This window comes from Staurois parvus, unplaced genomic scaffold, assembly GCF_062004578.1.
Source record: "Staurois parvus isolate SC_StPar_1 unplaced genomic scaffold, SC_StPar_1.0 ptg000874l, whole genome shotgun sequence".
NCBI lineage: Eukaryota > Metazoa > Chordata > Amphibia > Anura > Ranidae > Staurois > Staurois parvus.
Genome location: NW_028318670.1, coordinates 944,859 through 966,516, shown reverse-complemented (window position 1 = coordinate 966,516; position 21,658 = coordinate 944,859). Strand labels below are relative to the sequence as shown.

Genomic DNA, 21,658 nt, shown 5'->3' with positions numbered 1-21,658 from the left:
GAGGGGGGATTTTAGTCACATGCAGGGGATGGATGGTGAGCTCATGCACCTGAGGAAGGCTCAGGCATCGGCATCATTCTTGCAGCCACAGTACAGGTGCCAGCTACTGGGCTGTAAATTTCCCACCCACTCATCCCCTTTCTGAGGAACAGCACTGCTGGGGATTGGAGTGTGGGTGGGCAGACACAGGAGGAGAGGTGCAGGAGGAAGAGGTGCAGGAGCAGAGATACAGGAGGAAGAGGTGCAGGAGGAAAGGGTACAGGAGGAAGAGGTGCAGGAGGAAGAGGTACAGGAGGAAGAGGTGCAGGAGGAAGAGATACAGGAGGAGGTACAGGAGGAAGAGGTGCAGGAGGAAGAGGTAAAGGAGGAGAGGTACAAGAGGAAGAGGTGCAGGAGGAGGTGCAGGAGATAACAATTCTGGCCGTATTTTAATTGTCACAGCAATTTCCTATGATCGTCAGCTCCATCTAGTGGCCACTAGATTTCCCGCACTCAGGACAGGAATGCGGCTTCTCCCCGTGTGAGATCTTTTATGCTCATTAAGATGGGATAGTGTGGAAACATTTCCCGCGCTCAGGACAGCAGACACACCACCATATGATGTTATGGCTATTGGGCGATGCCAAGGATCACAGGAAATCAAAGCTCACATTTCTTGAACACATTTTCCACAAAGTGTCTGTGAAATCTCCCACCACAAAATGCACTCAGCCAATGACAGGTGAGGACGCCATTTTTATTCTTCTCCTGCCATCAATGGCCAACCAGGTCCCACACTTCATCCACGTCTTTGGTGACCTCTGACCTCCTTATGAACTGTTTCTTCCATGATGAAGATCAGCCATGGAATATATCGGAGGTGTATATCAGGGTGTGCTTCTTCCCCACATGAGAGCTGGGATGTCCAGCAACATTCATCTAGAAGACATTTCCGCACTCACGGCACTAATACACCTCCAGGGTTGTGTGGGACCCCAGGAAGACAGGACTTCAGTGAGGAACATTTCCCTCACTCAGGACAGGAACGTGGCTTCTCCCCCGTGTGAGATCTCTGATGTTTGGAAAGATGGGACTTCAGTGAAAAACATTTCCCGCACTCAGGACAGGAACATGGCTTCTCCCCCGTGTGGGATCTGTAATGTTTGGAAATACTCAACTTCTCTCAAAAACATTTCCCACGCTCAGGACTTCAGTGAGGAACATTTCTCTCAGTCAGACCAGGAAAGTTCGTTGTCCTTCGTGTCCAATCTCAGATGACTGTAAACAGAGGACTTCTGGGGGTTACACTTCCGCCAATCAGAACAGGAAAGTGGATCTGCCTCCGTTTTCAGTTTCACATGTGTGTTAAGTTCGAACTTAGATTGAAAAGATTTATCACATTTAGGACAGGAATACGGCTTCTTCCCCGTGTGCAATCTCTGATGATCAGAAAGAGCACCCTTCTGCGAAAAACATTTCCCGCACTCAGGACAGGAATACGGCTTTTCCCCCGTGTGAGTCCTCTGATGTACAACAAAATGTGATTTTAGTGAAAAACTTTTCCCGCACTCAGGACAGGAATACGGCTTTTCCCCCGTGTGAGATCTCTGATGCATGGAAAGATTGGACTTCTGTGAAAAACTTTTCCCGCACTCAGAACAACAATACGGCTTCTCACCTGTGTGAGTTCTTTTATGAGAATCAAGAGTGGTTTTCAAACTGAAACATTTCCCGCACTCAGGACAGGAATACGGCTTCTCCCCTGTGTGAGATCTTTTATGCTCATTAAGATGGGATACAGTGTGGAAACATTTCCCGCACTCAGGACAGGAATATGGCTTTTCCCCCGTGTGCAATGTCTTATGAGTATCAAAAGAGGTTTTGTGTGAAAAACATTTTCCGCAATCAGGACAGCAATACGGCTTCTCCCCCGTGTGAGTCCTCTGATGTGAAACAAAACGTGTTTTTAGTAAAAAACATTTTCCGCACTCAGCACAAATAAAAGGCTTTTCTCCCGTGTGAAATCTCTGATGTGTGGAAAGATTGGACTTATGTGAAAAACATTTCCCGCACTCAGGGCAGGAATACGGCTTCTCCCCCGTGTGAGATCTCTTATGAAGATCGAAAATGGATTTAAAACGGAAACATTTCCCGCACTCAGGACAGGAGAAGCTCTTCCCTGTTGGAAGGCCGGCCCGGTCCTGCACAGTCTGAGGTTCCTCAGGATACGAGGAATCCGATGGTCCATCTACACTGGGTGGTGCCGGATGGACATTCGAGGGAGCCGGGTTTTCTCCTGGACTATACTGTGTGATGTCCTCATCTTCTACTTTCCAGTCTGGAGACAAAGTGAGACAATCCTCGGAGGTTTTCCTCATCTCCCGGCCATGGACTAAAATACAAAGACAAAGAGGATTACTAGACAGGAACTGATTGGTTCCTGCAAACCAGGACTCCACCCACATCAGGAAGCTTGGTCTCTGAGGAGCTTACAATTCCACCCCAAAGGGAACTAGGAAATGGCTCCTCTGATCTCCTACCAGGTCATTTCTTTATTCATGGACCTTAGACAGAGAGTGAGGAAACAACCAGAACTGTCTTTTATAGGAGGGACAGTGATGAGGGGATTATAGGACGAGGGTCCCCACCCCCTCTATCACTCATCGCCATCTTCCCAACACAAGAAGTACTGCACTTCCTGATTTAGTCCATGATTTAGTCATGAACAGCGAGGCTGAGCCCCACCAGAGGTCAGAGAGCGAGGATGGGGGGAGGACAACCAGAGGTCAGATTATCCAAGAGGAATCCAGGAATACAGGACAGGGAACACAGCTCAGGAAAGTGATATTACCCCGCCCCCGCCCTACTCTGGACCAATCAGTGAGCAGTATGGGTGGAGGAAAGGATTTAGTGTTCATGACCCACCTGTGCTGATCTCTGTAGGTGTGTCCTCCTCTATAAATGTCCCCGTTATTCCATCCTCCTCCATAGACTGCTGATCATCCCTCACATACGCCTCTTCTGATTTCACTTCATATTCTATATCGATTGGATCTCCACTCTACATCAAGAGAAAGAGAGAGAATATCATCTGTAAAAAGCTCATATAAAAATACACACATCATCTCTACAAGTCTATGTTCTAGATGCTCCATCCCACCAACCTTGTAACAGTGAGGGATGGTGTGACCTTCCTGCGTGGACTCCCGAGAATACAGAGGACGGGGACATCTCTCTGGTGGGTTGCTGGTATTAGGTGGCTCCATCATATCCATGTGTCCTTCTGAAAGTTCCTCCATCACTCCATACTCCTCATCCTCCTCTTTAACATCAATATTATCATCCCCGAGGATTCCACTCTGAATATATAATAAAACATTCATTGTAATAAACATGCCGTGTATAAATCACAGCTACCAATAATTGTTCCTCATCTACCTGATGATGGTAAGGGATGGTGTGACCTTCCTGTGTGGAATCCTGGGAATACAGAGAACGGGGACATCTCTCTGGTGGGTTCCTGGTATTAGGTGGCTCTATCATATTCTTGTGTCCTTCTGAAAACTCCTCCATCACTCCATACTCCTCATCCTCCTCTTTATACTCTTCTTTAACATCAATATTATCTTCTCCAAGGATTCCACTCTGAATATATAATAAAAAATTCATTGTAACAAACATGCCGTGTATAAATCAGAACTACCAAGAATTGTCAACCACCTACCTGATGATGGTGAGGGAAGTTGTGACTTTCCTGTGTGGAATCCCGGGAATACAGAGGACGGTGACATCTCTCTGGTGGGTTCCTGTAGCTGGATGACTCCACCATGGTGTCCTGGTACAGATCTTTGTGTTCTTTTGGAATCTCTGACTCCTCCATCACCCCATCCTCTTCCTCCTCCTCTTTTATCTCTTCTTTAATATTGACCTGTGTGGAATCCTGGGAATCCAGAGGACATCTCTCTGGTGGGTTCCGATGACCAGATCCATCTACCTGATGATGGTGAGGGATGGTGTGACCTTCCTGTGTGGAATCCCGAGAATACAGAGGACGGGGACATCTCTCTGGTGGGTTCCGATGACTGGATCCATCTACCTGATGATGATGAGGGATGGTGTGACCTTCCTGTGTGGAATCCCAGGAATACAGAGGACGGGGACATCTCTCTGGTGGGTTCCCATGACTGGATCCATCTGTAGGAAACACACACACTGACTGAATCCATTGTTTCTATGTGTTTATCAGATGATGGGGGATCTAGGTGGATCCTCCGTACTGCTCTCTCCTTTCCAATAAAGTCTCCTCTTACCCGGTGATGTGAGGGGCGGCTGATTGTCCATCATGACTTCCTTGTAGAGGTCCTTGTGTCCTTCTAAATACTCCCACTCCTCCATGAACTGGAATGGCCGGTACGTGTTCTTCAGATGTGCTGCTTTTCCACCAATCACCTTTTTGCCTTTTTAGCATTTCCTAATGTATCATATAACTTCTATTAGGTGTGGGGGATGGGGGGTTCATGTAGATTTGGATACATTTGTCTTTATTTCGCAAACTTAGAATAGGATAAAAGAAACCTATTCCTCTATTTTATATATGTGTGTATCATCATCTGCTGGAGATAAAAGACGTCACAGTGACTATGGAGGAAGAGGACGGACGCGACGGTGGAGGAAGAGGACGGACGCGACGGTGGAGGAAGAGGACGGGCGCGACGGTGGAGGAAGAGGACGGGCGCGACGGTGGAGGAAGAGGACGGGCGCGACGGTGGAGGAAGAGGACGGGCGCGACGGTGGAGGAAGAGCACGGGCGCGACGGTGGAGGAAGAGGACGGGCGCGACGGTGGGGGAAGAGGACGGACGCGACGGTGGGGGAAGAGGACGGACGCGACGGTGGGGGAAGAGGACGGACGCGACGGTGGGGGAAGAGGACGGACGCGACGGTGGGGGAAGAGGACGGACGTGACAGTGGAGGGAGAGGACGGACGCGACGGTGGAGGGAGAGGACGGACGCGACGGTGGAGGGAGAGGACAGACATGTCAGGGGGGTTACGGGCTGTAAACAGAAAATCAGATCTTATTACCTCCTCTGCTGCCACTTCCAGCAATGTTTCCTCTCTACTTCCTCCCGACTCACCTCTCACCCAGAACTTCCTGTATGTACCTGACATCACTTCCTGTCTTCCATAGAGACTTCCTGTCAACAAATGAGATCACCAACTTGTGGAGCTCCAGAGAAGTGCAGCCCCGAGAACTGTCTGGTAGTGTGACCCCGGCCTTGTGCTGGGTGTGTATGGACTGTATGTCCTCATAGAGGGGTCACCTCCACTCCCACCAAGGGGGACAGAAATACACTATATTGCCCCAAGTATTGGTCCGCCAGCCTTCCCACGCACATGACCTTTAATGGCCCCCCAGTCTTAGTCCGTTGAGTTCAATATTGAGTTGGCCCCGCCCTTTGCAGCTATACCAGCTTCAACTCTTCTGGGAAGGCCGTCCACAAGGTTTAGGAGGGTGTCTATGGGAAGGTTGGACCATTCTTCCAGAAGCACATTTGTCAGGTCAGGCACTGATGTCGGGGGAGGAAGCCTGGCTCGCAATCTCCGCTCTAATTCATCCCAAAGGTGTTCTATGGGATTGAGGTCAGGACTCTGTGCAGGCCAGTCAAGTTCCTCCACCCCAAACTGGCTCCTCCATGTCTTTATGGACCTTGCTTTGTGCACTGGTACGCAGTCATGTTGTAACAGGAAGGGGCCATCCCCAAACTCTTTCCACTAAGTTGGGAGCATGAAATTGTCCAAAATGTTGCCGTAAGAGTTCCCTTCACTGGAACTAGGGGGCCAAGTCCAACCCCTGAAAAACAACCTCACACCATAATCCCCCTCCACCAAACTTTACACTTGGCACAATGCAGTCAAGCAAGTACTGTTCTCCTGGCCACCGCCAAACCCAGACACGTCCACGGGATTGCCAGACAGAGAAGCGTGATTGGTCCCTCCAGAGAACATGTCTCCTCTGCTCTAGAGTCCAGTGGCGGCGCGCTTTACACCACGGCATCCGACACTTTGCATTGCACATGGTGATGGAAGGCTTGGATGCAGCTGCTTGGCCATGGAAACCCATTTCATGAAGCTCTCTACGCACTGTTGTTTGGCTCATCTGAAGGCCACACCAGGTTTGGAGCTCTTTAGCTATTGACTCTGCAGACAGTTGGTGACTCATCTGGTGGTCATGAATGGACCCATAAATCAGGGAGAAATTGCCCTCAGTGGTTGGTATTATTTTCATATGGATTCAAATCTGGTAAGGGTCTTTGGAGAGGTAAGGTTTTTCAGTAGAGGTACAATAAAATGACAGAGTTGAAGGTACCGAAAGAGTCCTCCAATGATAGGGATTCCTTAAGGTCTTGAGACCATTGGGCACAGTTAGAAGGCAGTTCCTACATCTGGTGGTCATGAATGGACCCATAAATCAGGGAGAGATTGCCCTCAGTGGTTGCGTACGATTTGCATATGGATTCAAATCTGGTAAGGGTCTTTGGAGAGGTAAGGTTCTTCAGTAGAGGTACAATAAAATGACAAAGCTGAAGGTACCGAAAGAGTTCAGTAGTAGGAAGAGGGTAGTTTTCCCGGAATTGGGCAAATGTTCGCAACCCTTTCACTGTTAGCATTGTGAGAATTGTCTCGAAGCCCTGGGAAATCTACCAAGAAAAAGAAGGTTTGTCTGTCTTTTCTGGTGGAAAGAGGGGGCAGTCAAAGAATTGAAGAAGCGGTAGATGGGGAGACATTAGTCCCGTAGAGTATTTACAGGAATCCCACACCTTCAGTGTATGCATCAGGATTGGGTTTAATTGCTTCAGTCTAGTTATAGAGGGGAGCCAAGGGGGAGGAGTTATAGGAAATCGGATATCTACCATGACCCAAAGGGGCAAATCTGTACCAGCCAATAATTGGACCAATGGTGTTGTTTGGGCTGCCATATATTCGGGTTCCCCAATCCGCCACGTATTTTGGGCAGAAAATAATGTGGCGCGTCAGTCGTGGGTGGCCTGAGGCCCACACAAAATGTATTATTTGTCGTTGTGGGATTTGTAGGATATGAGAGGGTATCTGAATAGGTAGGACCCTAAAAGGGTAGAGTAGCTTCGAGAGGTAGGACATCTTGATGGCAAGGGTTTGACCAAACCATGATAGAGACATATTGTCCCAAGAGGAAAGCAGTGGTTAACCACTTGAGCTCCTGAGGATTTACCCCCCTTAATGACCAGGCCTCTTTTTGGTACTCGGCGCTGCACTAATTCAACTGATAATTGTGCGGTCATGCAATGCTGCACCCAAACGAAATTTACGTCCTTTTTTTCACACAAATAGAGCTTTCTTTTGGTGTAATTTGATCACCTGTGCGCTTTTTATTTTTCACGCTATAAACAAAAAAAGGCCAAAAATTTTGAAGAAAAACAATATTTTTTACTTTCAGCTATAAAAAATATATAGTAAACTCAAAGTTGGTTATCAATTTAGGCCAAAATGTATTCTGCTACATGTTTTTGGTAAAAAAAAATCCCAATAAGTGTATATTGATTGCTTTTTGTGGAAGTTATAGCATCTACAAACTATGGTATAAATCAGCAATGGGCAAACTACGGCCCGCGGCCCGTACACGGCCCCGCGGACCTTTTAATCCGGCCCGCGGAGCGTGGCAAACATTGGCTGTCAGGATGTAGGCGGGGCAGCGTGACGAACTCCTCTCCTCTCACAGTCCGCCCTGAAGACCGGAACGGCGCGGGAACACGGCGAGAGGAACGCGCGGAGCAAAGGTAAGTGAATTGACACAATATGGGGATGAATTACTATAGGGGGGATGAATTACTATAGGGGGGAATGAATTACTATAGGGGGGATGAATTACTATAGGGGGGATGAATTACTATATGGGAGATGAATTACTATAGGGGGGAATGAATTACTATAGGGGGGATGAATTACTATATGGGGGATGAATTACTATGCGGGATTAATTACTATGGGGGATGAATTACTATATGGGGGATTAATTACTATAGGGGGGATGAATTACTATATGGGGGATGAATTACTATGGGGGATGAATTACTATGGGGGATGAATTACTATATGGGGGATGAATTACTATGGGGGATGAATTACTATGGGGGATGAATTACTATATGGGGGATGAATTACTATGGGGGATGAATTACTATAGGGGGGATGAATTACTATAGGGGGGATGAATTACTATATGGGGGATGAATTACTATGGGGGATGAATTACTATATGGGGGATGAATTACTATGGGTGATGAATTACTATGGGGGATGAATTACTATGCTTACTATGGGGGAATATTACTATACTTACTATGGATGGCATGGTAGTGGCTGGGCCGGCCAGCAGCTAGTCTGGCCCCCGGGTCCAATATATGAACCCATTGCGGCCCTCAAGTCAAAACGTTTGCCCACCCCTGGTATAAATACTGCAATTTACACCATTTTTCTGCTATACAGCACTGCGCTAGTTTAACGGACAATTGCGTGATCATGCAATACGGTACATAAATGAAATTTACATCCTTTTTTCCCCACAAATTGAGCTTTCTTTCGGTGGTATTTGATCGCCTGTGCGGTTTTTATTTTTTGCGCTATAAAAAAAAGGCTGACAATTTTGAGGAAAAAAAAACAATATTTTGGACTTTTTGCTATAAAACATGTCCAGTAAAAAAAAATGCAAAAATCAAATTAAGTCATAAATTGCTGCCAAAATGCATTCTGCGACATGTCTTTGCTAAAAAAAATCCCAATACGTGTAAATTAATTGGTTTACGTGAAAGTTATAGCGTTTACAAATGGCGGGAAAGATACTGGAATTTTTAATTTTTATTTATACCAACAATGGCGCCGATCAGCGACATATGGCGGCAATCAGCGACATATGGTGGCGACCAGCGACTTATGGCAGGACTGCGGGACTGTGGCAGACATTTTGACACTGGGGGGGGGAACTGACTTGGGGTCACTGACATCCCCAGTGACACCAATACAGTGATCAGTGAAAAAAAAAACACTGAAACTGTACTAATGTCACTGGGGAGGAAGGGGTTAACATTTTTAGAACTTGCTGTGTAAGGGGAGTGTTTTACTAGGGGGCGGGGGTGTGTACTGGACGGGGGAGGGAGGGGGGAGCTGATGAGGGAGAGAAACTCTGCAGCTTCTCACAAGCTGTCAGAAAACTGACACAGAACAGGGCTGTGTGTAAACAATGCAGCCCTGCTCTGTGTCAGCGATCACCGTCAATCGCGGGAAAACGGCCGGTAAAAAACGGACGTGACTTGGCAGCTGACACCCGCTGCTGACACCCGCGGGACAGGTAGGGCGGGCGCGCGCCTCGCGGGCGCCCCCTACCTGTTTTGAAGGCAACCGTTTTAAAACGTGCTTTTGCCTATGAGTGCCGCCCTGCCGCCATTTATATGCGGTGGCTGGGCGGCAAGTGGTTAAATGTTGGCTCTATAGAGTGAATCGTATGTGGGTGTAAGAGGTACTCCCAGATAAGGGAGAGCTTTTGTCCATTGATATGGGAAGTGTGTTCGGAGATAATGTTTGTAATGTTTGTAATGGAACTGGACCCCGACTGCACTTGGGTATTTCCGTTAGACTCCCACTTTCCTGTCCGAAGACAGATCCACGGACACCACCGCTGGCCGTACAAGACAAGACAGCACCAGACTTGAAGGAAACCAGGAGATAAACTGCTTTATTTTAACACAGATACAAGATATATACACAGGGCGGGGCAATACATTTAGTAACAAGAGACACACAGCAGACACCCCCACCAAGCCAATACACAAACACATACATCCCATAATAGTTTGCTCCCAAGCAAGACACACAATAGAACAATGGGACAACCACATGACATTAAACAATGAACAACTCCCCACCCCACCTATACATGTCTACCAGGGCCGAACTGACAACTCATGGGGCTCCCGGGCAATAAGGGATCATGAGGCCCCTGTGTCCTTGCCCAAACTCAAAAAAGCCTATGAAAAAGTTACCAGGAGCATCTCATGGGGCCCCCTACTGACCCCGAGCCCTCGGGCAGTGCTCGAGTTTCCAAATGGTCAGTCCGCCCCTGATGTCTACTCAATAGCAGGACATTTCACCCTGTACCCCTAACAGGCACAGGGTGACTTACACATAAGAGGGATATGAGGAGCTGAGACAGGGGTCTCCCCACCTCTCCAAAGGGCGCTGTGTTCCATGGGCCCCCCACCCAAAGTGACTCCCGTCACATAGTTGTGTCGTTCAAGGTGAAAGATTTTTGGAGTTGACGTTCCCGCAAAGCACGCCAGGAGAGTTCTGAGATGTGGAAGTGAGGTATGTGGAGCTGTAAGGTATAGAAGAATGTCATCTGCAAAAAGCGCACTTATGACATACTCCTGCCAAATCTAAACCTGTGATATTAGGGTGAAGTCTGATGTGGACTGCCAAAGGTTCAAGTGCCAGTATAAAAAAGTCGGCGACAGTGGACAACCTTGGTGGGTGTCTCCTCTGGTGGGGAATGATGGGGATTCTACGCCCTGGTGACGGACAGTCACCGTTGGAAAAATGTAGATTGTAGCAATGCTATCACGTATCTGGTGACAGAGGCCAATGGAGAGAGGGCTTCTCTTGCGGCTAAGTTCCAGACTCCCCTGTAGGTGGGACAGCAGGAGTCTGGCCAAGAGTAGCACAGGTCGCCTGTGGGAGTGCTTGTTTGGTGGTCCACCCAGGAGCACGGCTGATGCACTGAGATAGGGTCTGCAGGCAGGGGCGCCTATGCGAGGTATGCAGGTCTTCCAGAGAACAGAGGATCACAGGATAACCAGTTCGAGCCAAGGTCGGGTGCCAGGTGGGGATCTGGGGATCGGAGCAGACATAGACAAAAGGGATGGCCGAGGTCATACACAGAGAGCAGGAGGGAAGATCCCTTAGCCAAGCCGGGGTCAGGTCGGGGTTAAACAGAGCAGACAGGTCCAAGAGCAAGCCGAGTCTTTAACAGGAAATCACAAGTCAGGATAGCAAGGGAATGAAGGTACTAGAGAGCCAGAGATCAACCAGCACCTGAGAGTAGTGCAGGGCTTCCTTATAAAGGCCGTTTGGTGCCAAATTGGAGCCGATGTGAACTTCTGCGGCCATGCAAGGTACTGGCAGGGGTGCCAGGTCTCCTAACACCTCTACTGAGGACAGAGCCCTGACAAATGCATTGCAGGGAGTCCTTACCTAACCCCCAGTGCTGTAAGGCTAGGCGGATATAGGTCCAGGACAACGTGACAAACGCTTTGTCCATATCTAATGACAAGAGCATACGTTCCTGAGAGTGTAGATGAGCATAATGGCGGCTTGGCGGCCTGGTACAAATCTTGCCTGATCTTTGTGAATCAGATTAGGTAGGACAGTGTTTAGTTGGGAAGCTAGGGTTCTCGTTAAAATCTTAATATCTACATTAAGTGGAGACATTGGGCGGTCGTTTGACCAGGTCTGGAGGTCTTTTCCCAGTTTAGAAATCATAACTATCTCCCTTTACATCTGAATCCACAGAGGTCCGCGTTTTAATCTGAATCCACAGTGTTCCCCTTTAGATCTGAATCTACATAGTTTCTTTACACTGTCCACAGAGCTCCCCCTTGTAGTGTAAGTTTAAATTCTGTAGATTCAGATGTAAGAGGGAACCCTGAGGTCTCAGATATAAGGGGGAACCCTGAGGATTCAGATGTAAGGGGGAACCTTGCAGACTCAGATGTAACGGGAAACCCTGCTGATTTAGATGTAAGGGGCAACCCTGCAGACCATGATATAAGGGAGAACACTGGGGACTCTGATGTAAGGGGGAACCCTGAGGATTCAGATGTGAGGGGAAACCCTGCAGACTTAGATGTAAGGGGCAACCTTGCAGACCATGATATAAGGGAGAACACTGGGGACTCTGATGTAAGGGGGAACCCTGAGGATTCAGATGTAAGGGGAAACCCTGCAGATTTAGATGTAAGGGGCAACCCTGCAGACCACGATATAAGGGAGAACACTGGGGACTCTCATGTAAGGGGGAACCCTGAGGATTCAGATGTAAAGGGAAACCTTGCTGACTTAGATGTAATACACCATGATATAAGGGAGAAGACTGGGGACTGTGATGTAAGGGGGAACCCTGAGGATTCAGATGTAAGGGGAAACCCTGCAGACTTAGATGTAAGGGGCAACCTTGCAGACCATGATATAAGGAAGAACACTGGGGACTCTGATTTAAGGGGGAACCCTGAGGATTCAGATGTAAAGGGAAACCCTGCTGACTTAGATGTAATGGGCAACCCTGCACACCATGATATAAGGGAGAACCCTGAGGATTCAGATGTAAGGGAAAACCCTGCAGACTTAGATGTAAGGGGCAACCTTGCAGACCATGATATAAGGAAGAACACTGGGGACTCTGATTTAAGGGGGAACACTGCAGACTCTGATATAAGAGAGAACTCTGATTTAAAAGGGAATGCTGAAGTGCAGACTCTGATGTAAAGGGGAACTCTAATGTAAGTGGGTCTCTGGTAACGAGTACTCCCACTTACATCAGAGTTCCAAGCACCAGGGTTCCCAGAGCCCCCCCTTACTTCTATGTTTGCAGATTTACCCCTTACATCTGAAACTGCATAGTTCCCCCTTACATCTGAGTCTGAAGAACTTCCATTGTAAAGGGGAGCTCTGTGGATTTTAATGTGAAGGGGAACTCTGATGTAAGGGGTGGTCTGATTTAAGGGGGGTTCTGATGAGAGAAGTAATTCTGTGAACTCTGTTGTAAAAGTGAACTCTGATGTAAGGGGGTCTCTGCTCACCAAAGCCCCACTTACATCAGAGTCCCTTACATTGAGCCTTACATTAGTGTATTCACTCAGAGGCAGGAGAAAGGGGGGCGGGACTTCAGTCATACGCAGCCCTAAGTTCTGCATAGCCAGGCAACACGCATTTTCCACACTTGCATCCAGTCAGTGAACAGTCCATGCTTGGTTCTTGGTATTTTATTAGGGGACATATCCTGGATGGGGTAACAGGGATTATGGGATGCCCAACTTGGCTGGATCGATGCACAGGGACATCCTTATCTTGAAAGCCATAAGTCTTTGCAGATCACTAGCAACAGCCCCTTACGGGCGATGAACTCACAGAAAAATCAGCTCCACTTGTCAACTACATGCAGAGATCTCTCCTCTCGCCCTGTAGAACTGCTCCCAGCTCCACAGCCTGCTCTGAAGATCTCACAGGACAAGGAGAACGGATGGAGCCCAGCGCTGTCCTTTGAGCTGATGTGCGCACTCGGTCTTCCTTGCTCCCACTGCTCCCAGGCCTTGATCCTGTTCATGCAGTACTGCTGAATAGACCCTCCTGAGCCAGCCCGAGTCCAGCCCCCCTAGACCTAAGCGACCCCTCCCAGGCCACCACCAGTCTCCTCAGCAATCCATCTTCCACTCGATTTCCCTATCCGGCCTGACTATCCCATATTTATGGGTTGGTCCTCCTCTCTATCAGGGCTTCCAAACCTTGAATTGGTTAGACTCCCATAAACATGCAGATTAGGGCTCCACCTCTTCCACCCACTGGCTTCTGGAAGGTTCCAGTGGTCCTCCAGAACCAGGTGAAGGCCAAAGAGTCCCAACCTGTTAAAGCCACCCAGCTTGACCTGCAGTAACCCAACCTTAATCACAGACTCACCCAGTTACCATGAGTCATACACAACAGACTATTCTAGTCAAGGGTGCTGCTACACATGCAGAATTTGCACTTACACTGTAAGTGCAAATTCAGTCTGATGTAAAGGGGAACTCTGATGTAAGGGAGTCTCTGCTCACCAAAGCACTCCTTACATCAGATTCCACAAAGCACCTGTCAGGATGTCGGGGACTAGGTTTGAACCCAGGACCTTAGCTGTGTCAGGGAGGGTCTCTTCTTGTTGAGCCACCTGGCATGCTGGACAGTTCCCTGAACAAATCCTTGGATGATCCTGTCTTGAATCTTCTTCTGTCTTGAACCTTGACCTCTTTGCTCCTCCTATTCACTTCCTGATTTAAGCCATGCCTCTGCACTTCCTGTTGTCAGATTATTGTGCTCCTCACAGTGTTTCTTCCCGCAGCCTTGAGCTACCACTATTACCACTTGGAATTGACTTCGGCTTGTGACCCCCGACAATGAAACTCTTCTCCTGCATCGACGTTGTGTCTTGGAAATTCGCTTTTAACGAATTTTTCCTTACCGTGAGTACTCGCAGTTGGATGCGCAGCAATCCCCCATAAAGCTGTGCGAATCTCGCTTACCACGACTGCAACTTAGCCCCACGATTCCTGCGCCTCCAACTGGGTTAGCTCTGTTGAGATGTGAGGAAATGGAGCTCCCTATACCTGGAAATGATCACACGACACTCTCAGGTTGCTGTTGGAATTCACATAGCGGAAGTTTTCATTCTCAGCCTCTGGTTTTATTACACACGCCCCCCACATGAGTCCGGTCAATCCCCTCCCACAGAACAATGCAATGGGGAGTGCCTATACACAGGATGTACATTCCGATTGGAGCATAGCCTTTCCTTTTATTTATCACCAGTCCTCCCCTCCCTCCATGAGCTCTGAGGAGAGCAGACTTCCCCCTTTACACCAGTCCTCCCCTCCCCCCCCCCATGCTCTGAGGAGAGCAGACTTCATGTCCTACTAGCTCCTAGTGATATGTAAATTCTCTGTACAAGCATCCCCTAGACTAAACATCAGTCTGTATCTGAATGGGCCCGATACGATCTTTATTAAAACACATCCATCCAGATACAGTTCAGGTCGGTAGTGGTTGTAGAGATATCCATTAGCCTACATGCGGAGTTCGCATTGCCTGGCGCCTAGACATACGAAGTCCATGTGGTACTGTGCTGCTGATATGTGGATACAGGCCCGCGGCCTACCGCCGGTGGCATTCGCATCGAATGCCGTGGCGGTATACACGCCGGTCTATAAGCGCAGATCTGCCATCTCATCCATTACCGAGCTGAGTACTGTAATACATACATTGCAAATGCGCATGGCCTAATTGCAGCCTTCAGAGCTTTAATTAAGCCACACGAGAGACATATGAATAATGCTACTATATGACACATTTAAAGTTCAACCAACAATACAAAATTTCCATGACAGTTGGCTTGTAACCCGACTACGAAACTCTTCTCCTGCATCGACGTTGGCTTGTGATTTGACTACAAAACTCTTCTCCTGCATCAACGTTGGCTTGTGACCTCAACTACGAAACTCTTCTCCTGTATCAAAGATAGGTCCAAAAAAGAATCTACCCTCTTTAAACAAATAGTCTACCTATATGTGCAACAACAAAATTTTCCCCATATACTTATATACTAACACAAAGTCATAAAGTCCAGTGTCTCAGTGATCCAAAACAAATAATAAAAGTCCAGTGTCTCGATAAAAAAGAAAATAGTAGAACTAAAAAAGATGTATTTCTCCTGTATCGACGTTGGCTTGTGACCTCAACTACAAAACTCTTCTCCTGCATCGATGTTGGCTTGTCACCCAACTACAAAACTCTTCTCTTGCATCGACATTGGCTTGTGACCAAACTACAAAACTCTTCTCCTGCATCGATGCTGGCTTGTGACCCCAACTACAAAACTCTTCTCTTGCATCGACATTGGCTTGTGACCAAACTACAAAACTCTTCTCCTGCATCGATGCTGGCTTGTGACCCCAACTACGAAACTCTTCTCCTGCATCGACATTGGCTTGTAACCCCCGACTTTGAAACTCTTCTCCTGCATTGATGTTGGCTTGTGACCCAACTACAAAACTCTTCTCCTGCATTGACATTGGCTTGTGACCTCAACTACGAAACTCTTCTCCTGTATCGATGTTGGCTTGTGACCCGACTACAAAACTCTTCTCCTGCATCGATGCTGGCTTGTGACCCCCAACTACGAAACTCTTCTCCTGTATCGATGTTGGCTTGTGACCCGACTACAAAACTCTTCTCCTGCATCGATGCTGGCTTGTGACCCCAACTACGAAACTCTTCTCCTGCATCGACGTTAGCTTGAAACCTGACTACAAAACTCTTCTCCTGCATCAACGTTGGCTTGTAACCCGACTACAAAACTCTTCTCCTGCATCGACATTGGCTTTTAACCCCAACTACAAAACTCTTCTCCTGCATCGACGTTGGCTTGAAACCCGACTACAAAACTCTTCTGTATCGACGCTGGCTTGTGACCCCAACTACGAGACTCTTCTCCTGCATAAACCTTGGCTAGTGACTCGGACACCGATCATTTCTCTAGTGGTTCAGACAGTTCAACCTCCTCAAAACTGTGAATGCTGCTTAGCCTGATGTTCTCGGACATTGGTCTCCGCTCTCTACAGCACTGCCAGGGATTGGAGTGTGGGAGGGCAGACACAGCAGGAGAGGTGTGGAAGGAGATCAAGAGCTTATCTTTTCTCTCCCATCCATGCGAGGAAGGGAGGGGGACTGGAACTGTACTGGGTCTGGCTTGCAACTGCAGCCAGCAACCCTGCTGGGGAGTCACAGTCTGGATAGAATCCCAGACAGGTGGCAACCCTATATAGGGGCCTCCTGGGTTGTCCATCATCAGGCATCAATGACTCAGGTCTGCAATGCTGTGCGAGGAGGGGGACTGAAAATGTGCTGGGTCTGGGCAATGTGAGATTTTCTCGGCTTGCAACTTCAGCCAGAAACCCTGCTGGGAAGTCACAGTCCGGACAGAATCCCAGACAGGTGGCAACCCTATGTAGGGTCCTCCTGGGTTGTCCATCATCAGGCCTCAATGACTCATGTCTGCAATGCCGTAACCTGGTCTTTGGTACATCCCTTTACAAGGTCTTATCAGGTGGACAAAAGGGCCACGGAGTATCCTGCTTTTGGCCTCCATGTTTTGTGGACTCTGGAGTAGTCTCCCTAGGCCCGATGGTGGCTTCTGGGTCTCCCTCCCCTCATGTGGTTCGCTCTGGGACATCCCAGGTAGTCACAATTTAAAGCCTGCTCTGTGTCCCCTGATGTACGATCAAAAAACCTGGATTTTTGTACTTCCCTGTGAAATCCACTCCTTGAAGTTTGTTGTGCTTGCACCGGTGTACACTATTTTAAGGCTTGACATGTTGGGTATCTATCTGCTCGGCCCAACCTCATCTTTTATCAGAAACATTAGGCAATATATTGCATTTTTGTACATTTAGTCTACTGTTTACCCTGATATAGCATTGTGCTAACACTATCTGTAACGGAACTGGACCCCAACTGCACTAGGGTATTTCCGTTAGACTCCCGCTTCCCTGTCCGAACACAGATCCACGGACACCACTCTTGAACGAAACCAGGAAATAGACTTCTTTATTTTTAACACAGACACAAGATATAAACATTCAAGGGAACAACCCACCTCCCTGCATATAGACACAGGGCGGGGCAATCCACATCTAGCAACCAGAGACACATCAGCAGACACCCCCCACCAAGCCAATACACAAACACATACATCCCATAATAGTTTGCTCCCAAGCAAGACACACAATAGAACAATGGAATACACCACATGGCAGTAAACAATGAACAACCCCCCCACACCCCACCTATACATGTCTACACAATATCAGGACATTCCACCCTGTACCCCTAACAGGCACAGGGTGACTTACACATAGGAGGGATATGAGGAGCTGAGACAGGAGTCTCCCCACCTCTCCAAAGTGAGCTGTGTTCCATGGGCCCCCCACCTAAAGTCACTCCCGTCACACCATCTGATATAAAAAAAATGAGAACTACCACCATTTTATTCTCCAGGGGCTTTTCTTTCATAAAATATAGGTTGGAGGGTTTTAACAAAAACATACCTGACAGAGGAGACTAAGGGGGTCTGTTTTTTTAAAAAATTGTTAGAAGAAAATGACAAACATTCTCCCAGGTGACACAAATTCTGGCCATATTTTAATTTACACGGTGATTTCCTATGATCATCAGCTCCATCTAGTGGCCATAATGCAGCAGAAATACCACAATACCACATTATGGCCATTGGGTGATGATCATAGGAAATCACAGCTCACGTTTGTTTTTCACAAAGTTTTTGTGAAATATCCCACCACAAAATGCCCTCAGCCAATGACAGGTCAGGACTCCATTTTTATTCTTCTTGTGCTATCAATGGCCAACCTGGTCCCACACTTCATCCACGTCTTTGGTGACCTCTGACCTCCTTATGAACTGTTTCTTCCATGATGAAGATCAGCCATAGAGTATATCTGAGGTGTATATCAGGGTGTGCTTATTCCCCACATGAGAGCTGGGATGTCCAGCAACATTCATCTAGAAGACATTTCCCATACTCAAGGCACTAATACACCTCCAGGGTTGTGTGGTGTGACAATTGTGCGCACAGAGACCTGGACACTGGCAGTCATTTTGTCTCCTGATCCTCCCTCCTCCCTTTTGAATGGAATGTGAGTCTGTAAGTGAACGGGGGTCAACAGTGCATATTCACAGCTGGATAAACTACAGGGATGTAAACCCCTAATTAGCCTGGTTCCAGAAGGTCTGCTGGAAAAACCACTTTCCTGTGCCTGGTCATAAAACCATAACTCAGTCAGTCATGACCTGTTGGGTCATTACAGCAGGGTGCCATAAAACATACATCCCACCTGAGTCATTTTTCATACAAATTCATAAACTTCAGCAGGAACTGAGCACATTGATATGAAGCATATATTCGGATAGGTCATTTTAATGAGTCACGTGACACCTTACATCCCTATGTAGCACCTACAAGAGGGTAGAAAGCAATTTCTTTTACCCGGAGTGGCAGGATATACTACAGCTTGGTATCTGTACTAGAGATGAGCGAAGTATTCAAAAATTCGATTCGGCTGATTCGGCGAATTCAAGGAATAAATTTGATTCGAGGCGAATATATTCGCTGCGAATTTAACTTATAAAAGGGTGTTTCTAGGCTTCAGAGAGCCTTTATATTAGTGCAGAACACTGTACCTTTAATTTAAATGCCCTTGGAGTCTGCTGGGGAAGAGAAATAATACTGTCAGTCAGTATGACATGCAGATGAGTGCCGTCGATCTTAGAATCACCGCACACTTCACTCATTTGGGCAGTCACGGGGCCAAAACCAGAGTGTGGAGCCACAGTGTGGCGGTGGAGGCAGCAGCAATGGGAGGCCATACAGCACCCTATGACAAAAATGGATCCCACCAGCAGTGTGAGGAGACCTGAAAGTGGCACATGGCAGAGTGTGGCGATGGAAACAGCAGCAATGGGAGGCCGTACAGGGACCCATGACACACTCTGGACCTGGCAGCAGCATGAGGAGGTGGTACAGGGGCCCATGACAGATTACGGGCCTGGCAGCAGCATGAGGAGTCGGTATGGGGGCCCATGGCAGATTACGGGCCTGGCAGCAGCAATGGGAGGCCATACAGCACCCTATGACAAAAATGGAACCCACCAGCAGTGTGAGGAGACCTGAAAGTGGCACATGGCAGAGTGTGGCGATGGAGACAGCAGCAATGGGAGGCCGTACAGGGACCCATGACACACTCTGGACCTGGCAGCAGCATGAGGAGGCGGTACGGGGGCCCATGGCAGATTACGGGCCTGGCAGCAGCAATGGGAGGCCCGTAATCTGCCAGCACCCTATGACAAAATGGAACCCACCAGCAGTGTGAGGAGACCTGAAAGTGGCACATGTTTGGGGCGGATTTAGTCAGTTGTGTCAGGAACTGGTGGTTTGAAATCCAGACTAATCCATGCCTGATTCATTTTCACAAACGTGAGTCTCTCCACACTTTGGGTGGACAGTCGTGTCCTCCACGGAGTTACAATACCTCCTGCCGCACTAAACACGCGCTCCGATGCCACGCTACTGGCCGTGCATGACAGCCTTTCAAGGGCAAATTCAGCTAGTTGGGGCCAAAGGTCAAGTTTCGTTGCCCAGTAGTCAAGGGGATTGTCTACCTCGGTTGGCAGGGTGCTGTCCAAGTAGGCCCAAGCCTGTTGTTTGAGGTCCTGCTCCAGGTCCACCTGATGCTGCTGCTGCTGCGGCTGGTTAGTAGTTTCCTCACTGCGCTGGTGAAGAAAGCTACTCATCATCGACTGCAGACTGTGGCAGCCGCTGTTGGTGGAGCTGCCACTGCTCCTACCACCCCACCCCTCCCCTGCTGCCATGCCATGGCAGCGGAACGCGAACGCACAGGGCCCACAGTGTCTGAGGATGGACGTTGGTGCAGAAAGGCAGAGACCAACTGACTACATAGGTGGTTTTTATAGTACTTTATTTTGGCCTCCCTCTCAGCAGGTGTGAAAAAGGCCACCATTTTTGAACGGTAGCGAGGGTCCAACAAGGTGGACAGCCAAAAGTCATCCCTCTGTCTGATGGTTATTATTCGGCTGTCGCTACGCAAGCAACCGAGCATGCTATGGGCCATTTGTGCCAAGGAATGCGAGGGACTCCCTGCCTCCATCTCCACAGCATACTGCCACGGTGCGTCTGGGTCCTCTGTCTCCTCCTCCTCCTCCTCTACCAGATGCTCCTGCTCCTCCACTCCTGTCCGCTGAGTGGAAAAACCACCCATTTCACTCAATAATTCCTGAGCACCAATGTCCTCCTCTACCTCCTCCTCTTCTTCCTGTCATGCCTCCACAGGGGTCATGTGGCGTTGAGATCTGTGCGCCACGTCTACCGCACCCTGACCAGCCATTGTTAACAGCATTTGTTCCAGGACGTGCAACAGAGGAATGACGTCGTTCATCACATAGTCCTGCCGACTCACGAATAGCGTGGCCTCCTCAAAGGGCCTGAGCAAGCGGCAGGTGTCACGCATGAGCTGCCAATGGCTGACATCTAAGTTACACAGGGGAGTACCTTTATCCGCTTGAAACATCAGGAAATCGGTGATGGCCTTTCGCTGTTCGTAAAGGCGGTCTAACATATGTAGGGTTGAATTACACCTTGTTGCAACGTCACAGCATGAGGAGTCGGTACGGGGGCCCATGGCAGATTACGGGCCTGGCAGCAGCAATGGGAGGCCCGTAATCTGCCAGCACCCTATGAAAAAATGGAACACACCAGCAGTGTGAGGAGACCTGAAAGTGGCACATGGCAGAGTGTGGCGATGGAGACAGCAGCAATGGGAGGCCGTACAGGGACCCATGAGAGACTCTGGACCTGGGAGCAGCATGAGGAGGCGGTACGGGGGCCCATGGCAGATTACGGGCCTGGCAGCAGCAATGGGAGGCCCGTAATCTGCCAGCACCCTATGACAAAATGGAACACACCAGCAGTGTGAGGAGACCTGAAAGTGGCACATGGCAGAGTGTGGCGATGGAGACAGCAGCAATGGGAGGCCGTACAGGGACCCATGAGAGACTCTGGACCTGGCAGCAGCATGAGGAGGCGATACGGGGGCCCATGGCAGATTACGGGCCTGGCAGCAGCAATGGGAGGCCCGTAATCTGCCAGCACCCTATGACAAAATGGAACACACCAGCAGTGTGAGGAGACCTGAAAGTGGCACATGGCAGAGTGTGGCGATGGAGACAGCAGCAATGGGAGGCCGTACAGGGACCCATGA

General features: G+C 48.7%; 1 protein-coding gene across 1 annotated transcript in view; it reads right to left on the bottom strand.

Moving 5' to 3' along the window:
* Nucleotides 1-715: 715 nt before the first annotated feature.
* Nucleotides 716-21,658, bottom strand: part of LOC149443146 (uncharacterized) — a 53,287-nt gene continuing 32,344 nt past the window's right edge. Inside the window, exons 6-11 of the mRNA XM_089655803.1 lie at nt 4,290-4,441; nt 3,704-4,173; nt 3,418-3,624; nt 3,144-3,338; nt 2,905-3,040; nt 716-2,371 (exon numbers count right to left, since the gene is read on the bottom strand). Coding sequence (XP_089511929.1) covers nt 1,209-2,371; nt 2,905-3,040; nt 3,144-3,338; nt 3,418-3,624; nt 3,704-4,173; nt 4,290-4,441 — 2,323 coding nt within the window. The 3' untranslated portion in view covers nt 716-1,208. The remainder of the gene's footprint in view (nt 2,372-2,904; nt 3,041-3,143; nt 3,339-3,417; nt 3,625-3,703; nt 4,174-4,289; nt 4,442-21,658) is intronic.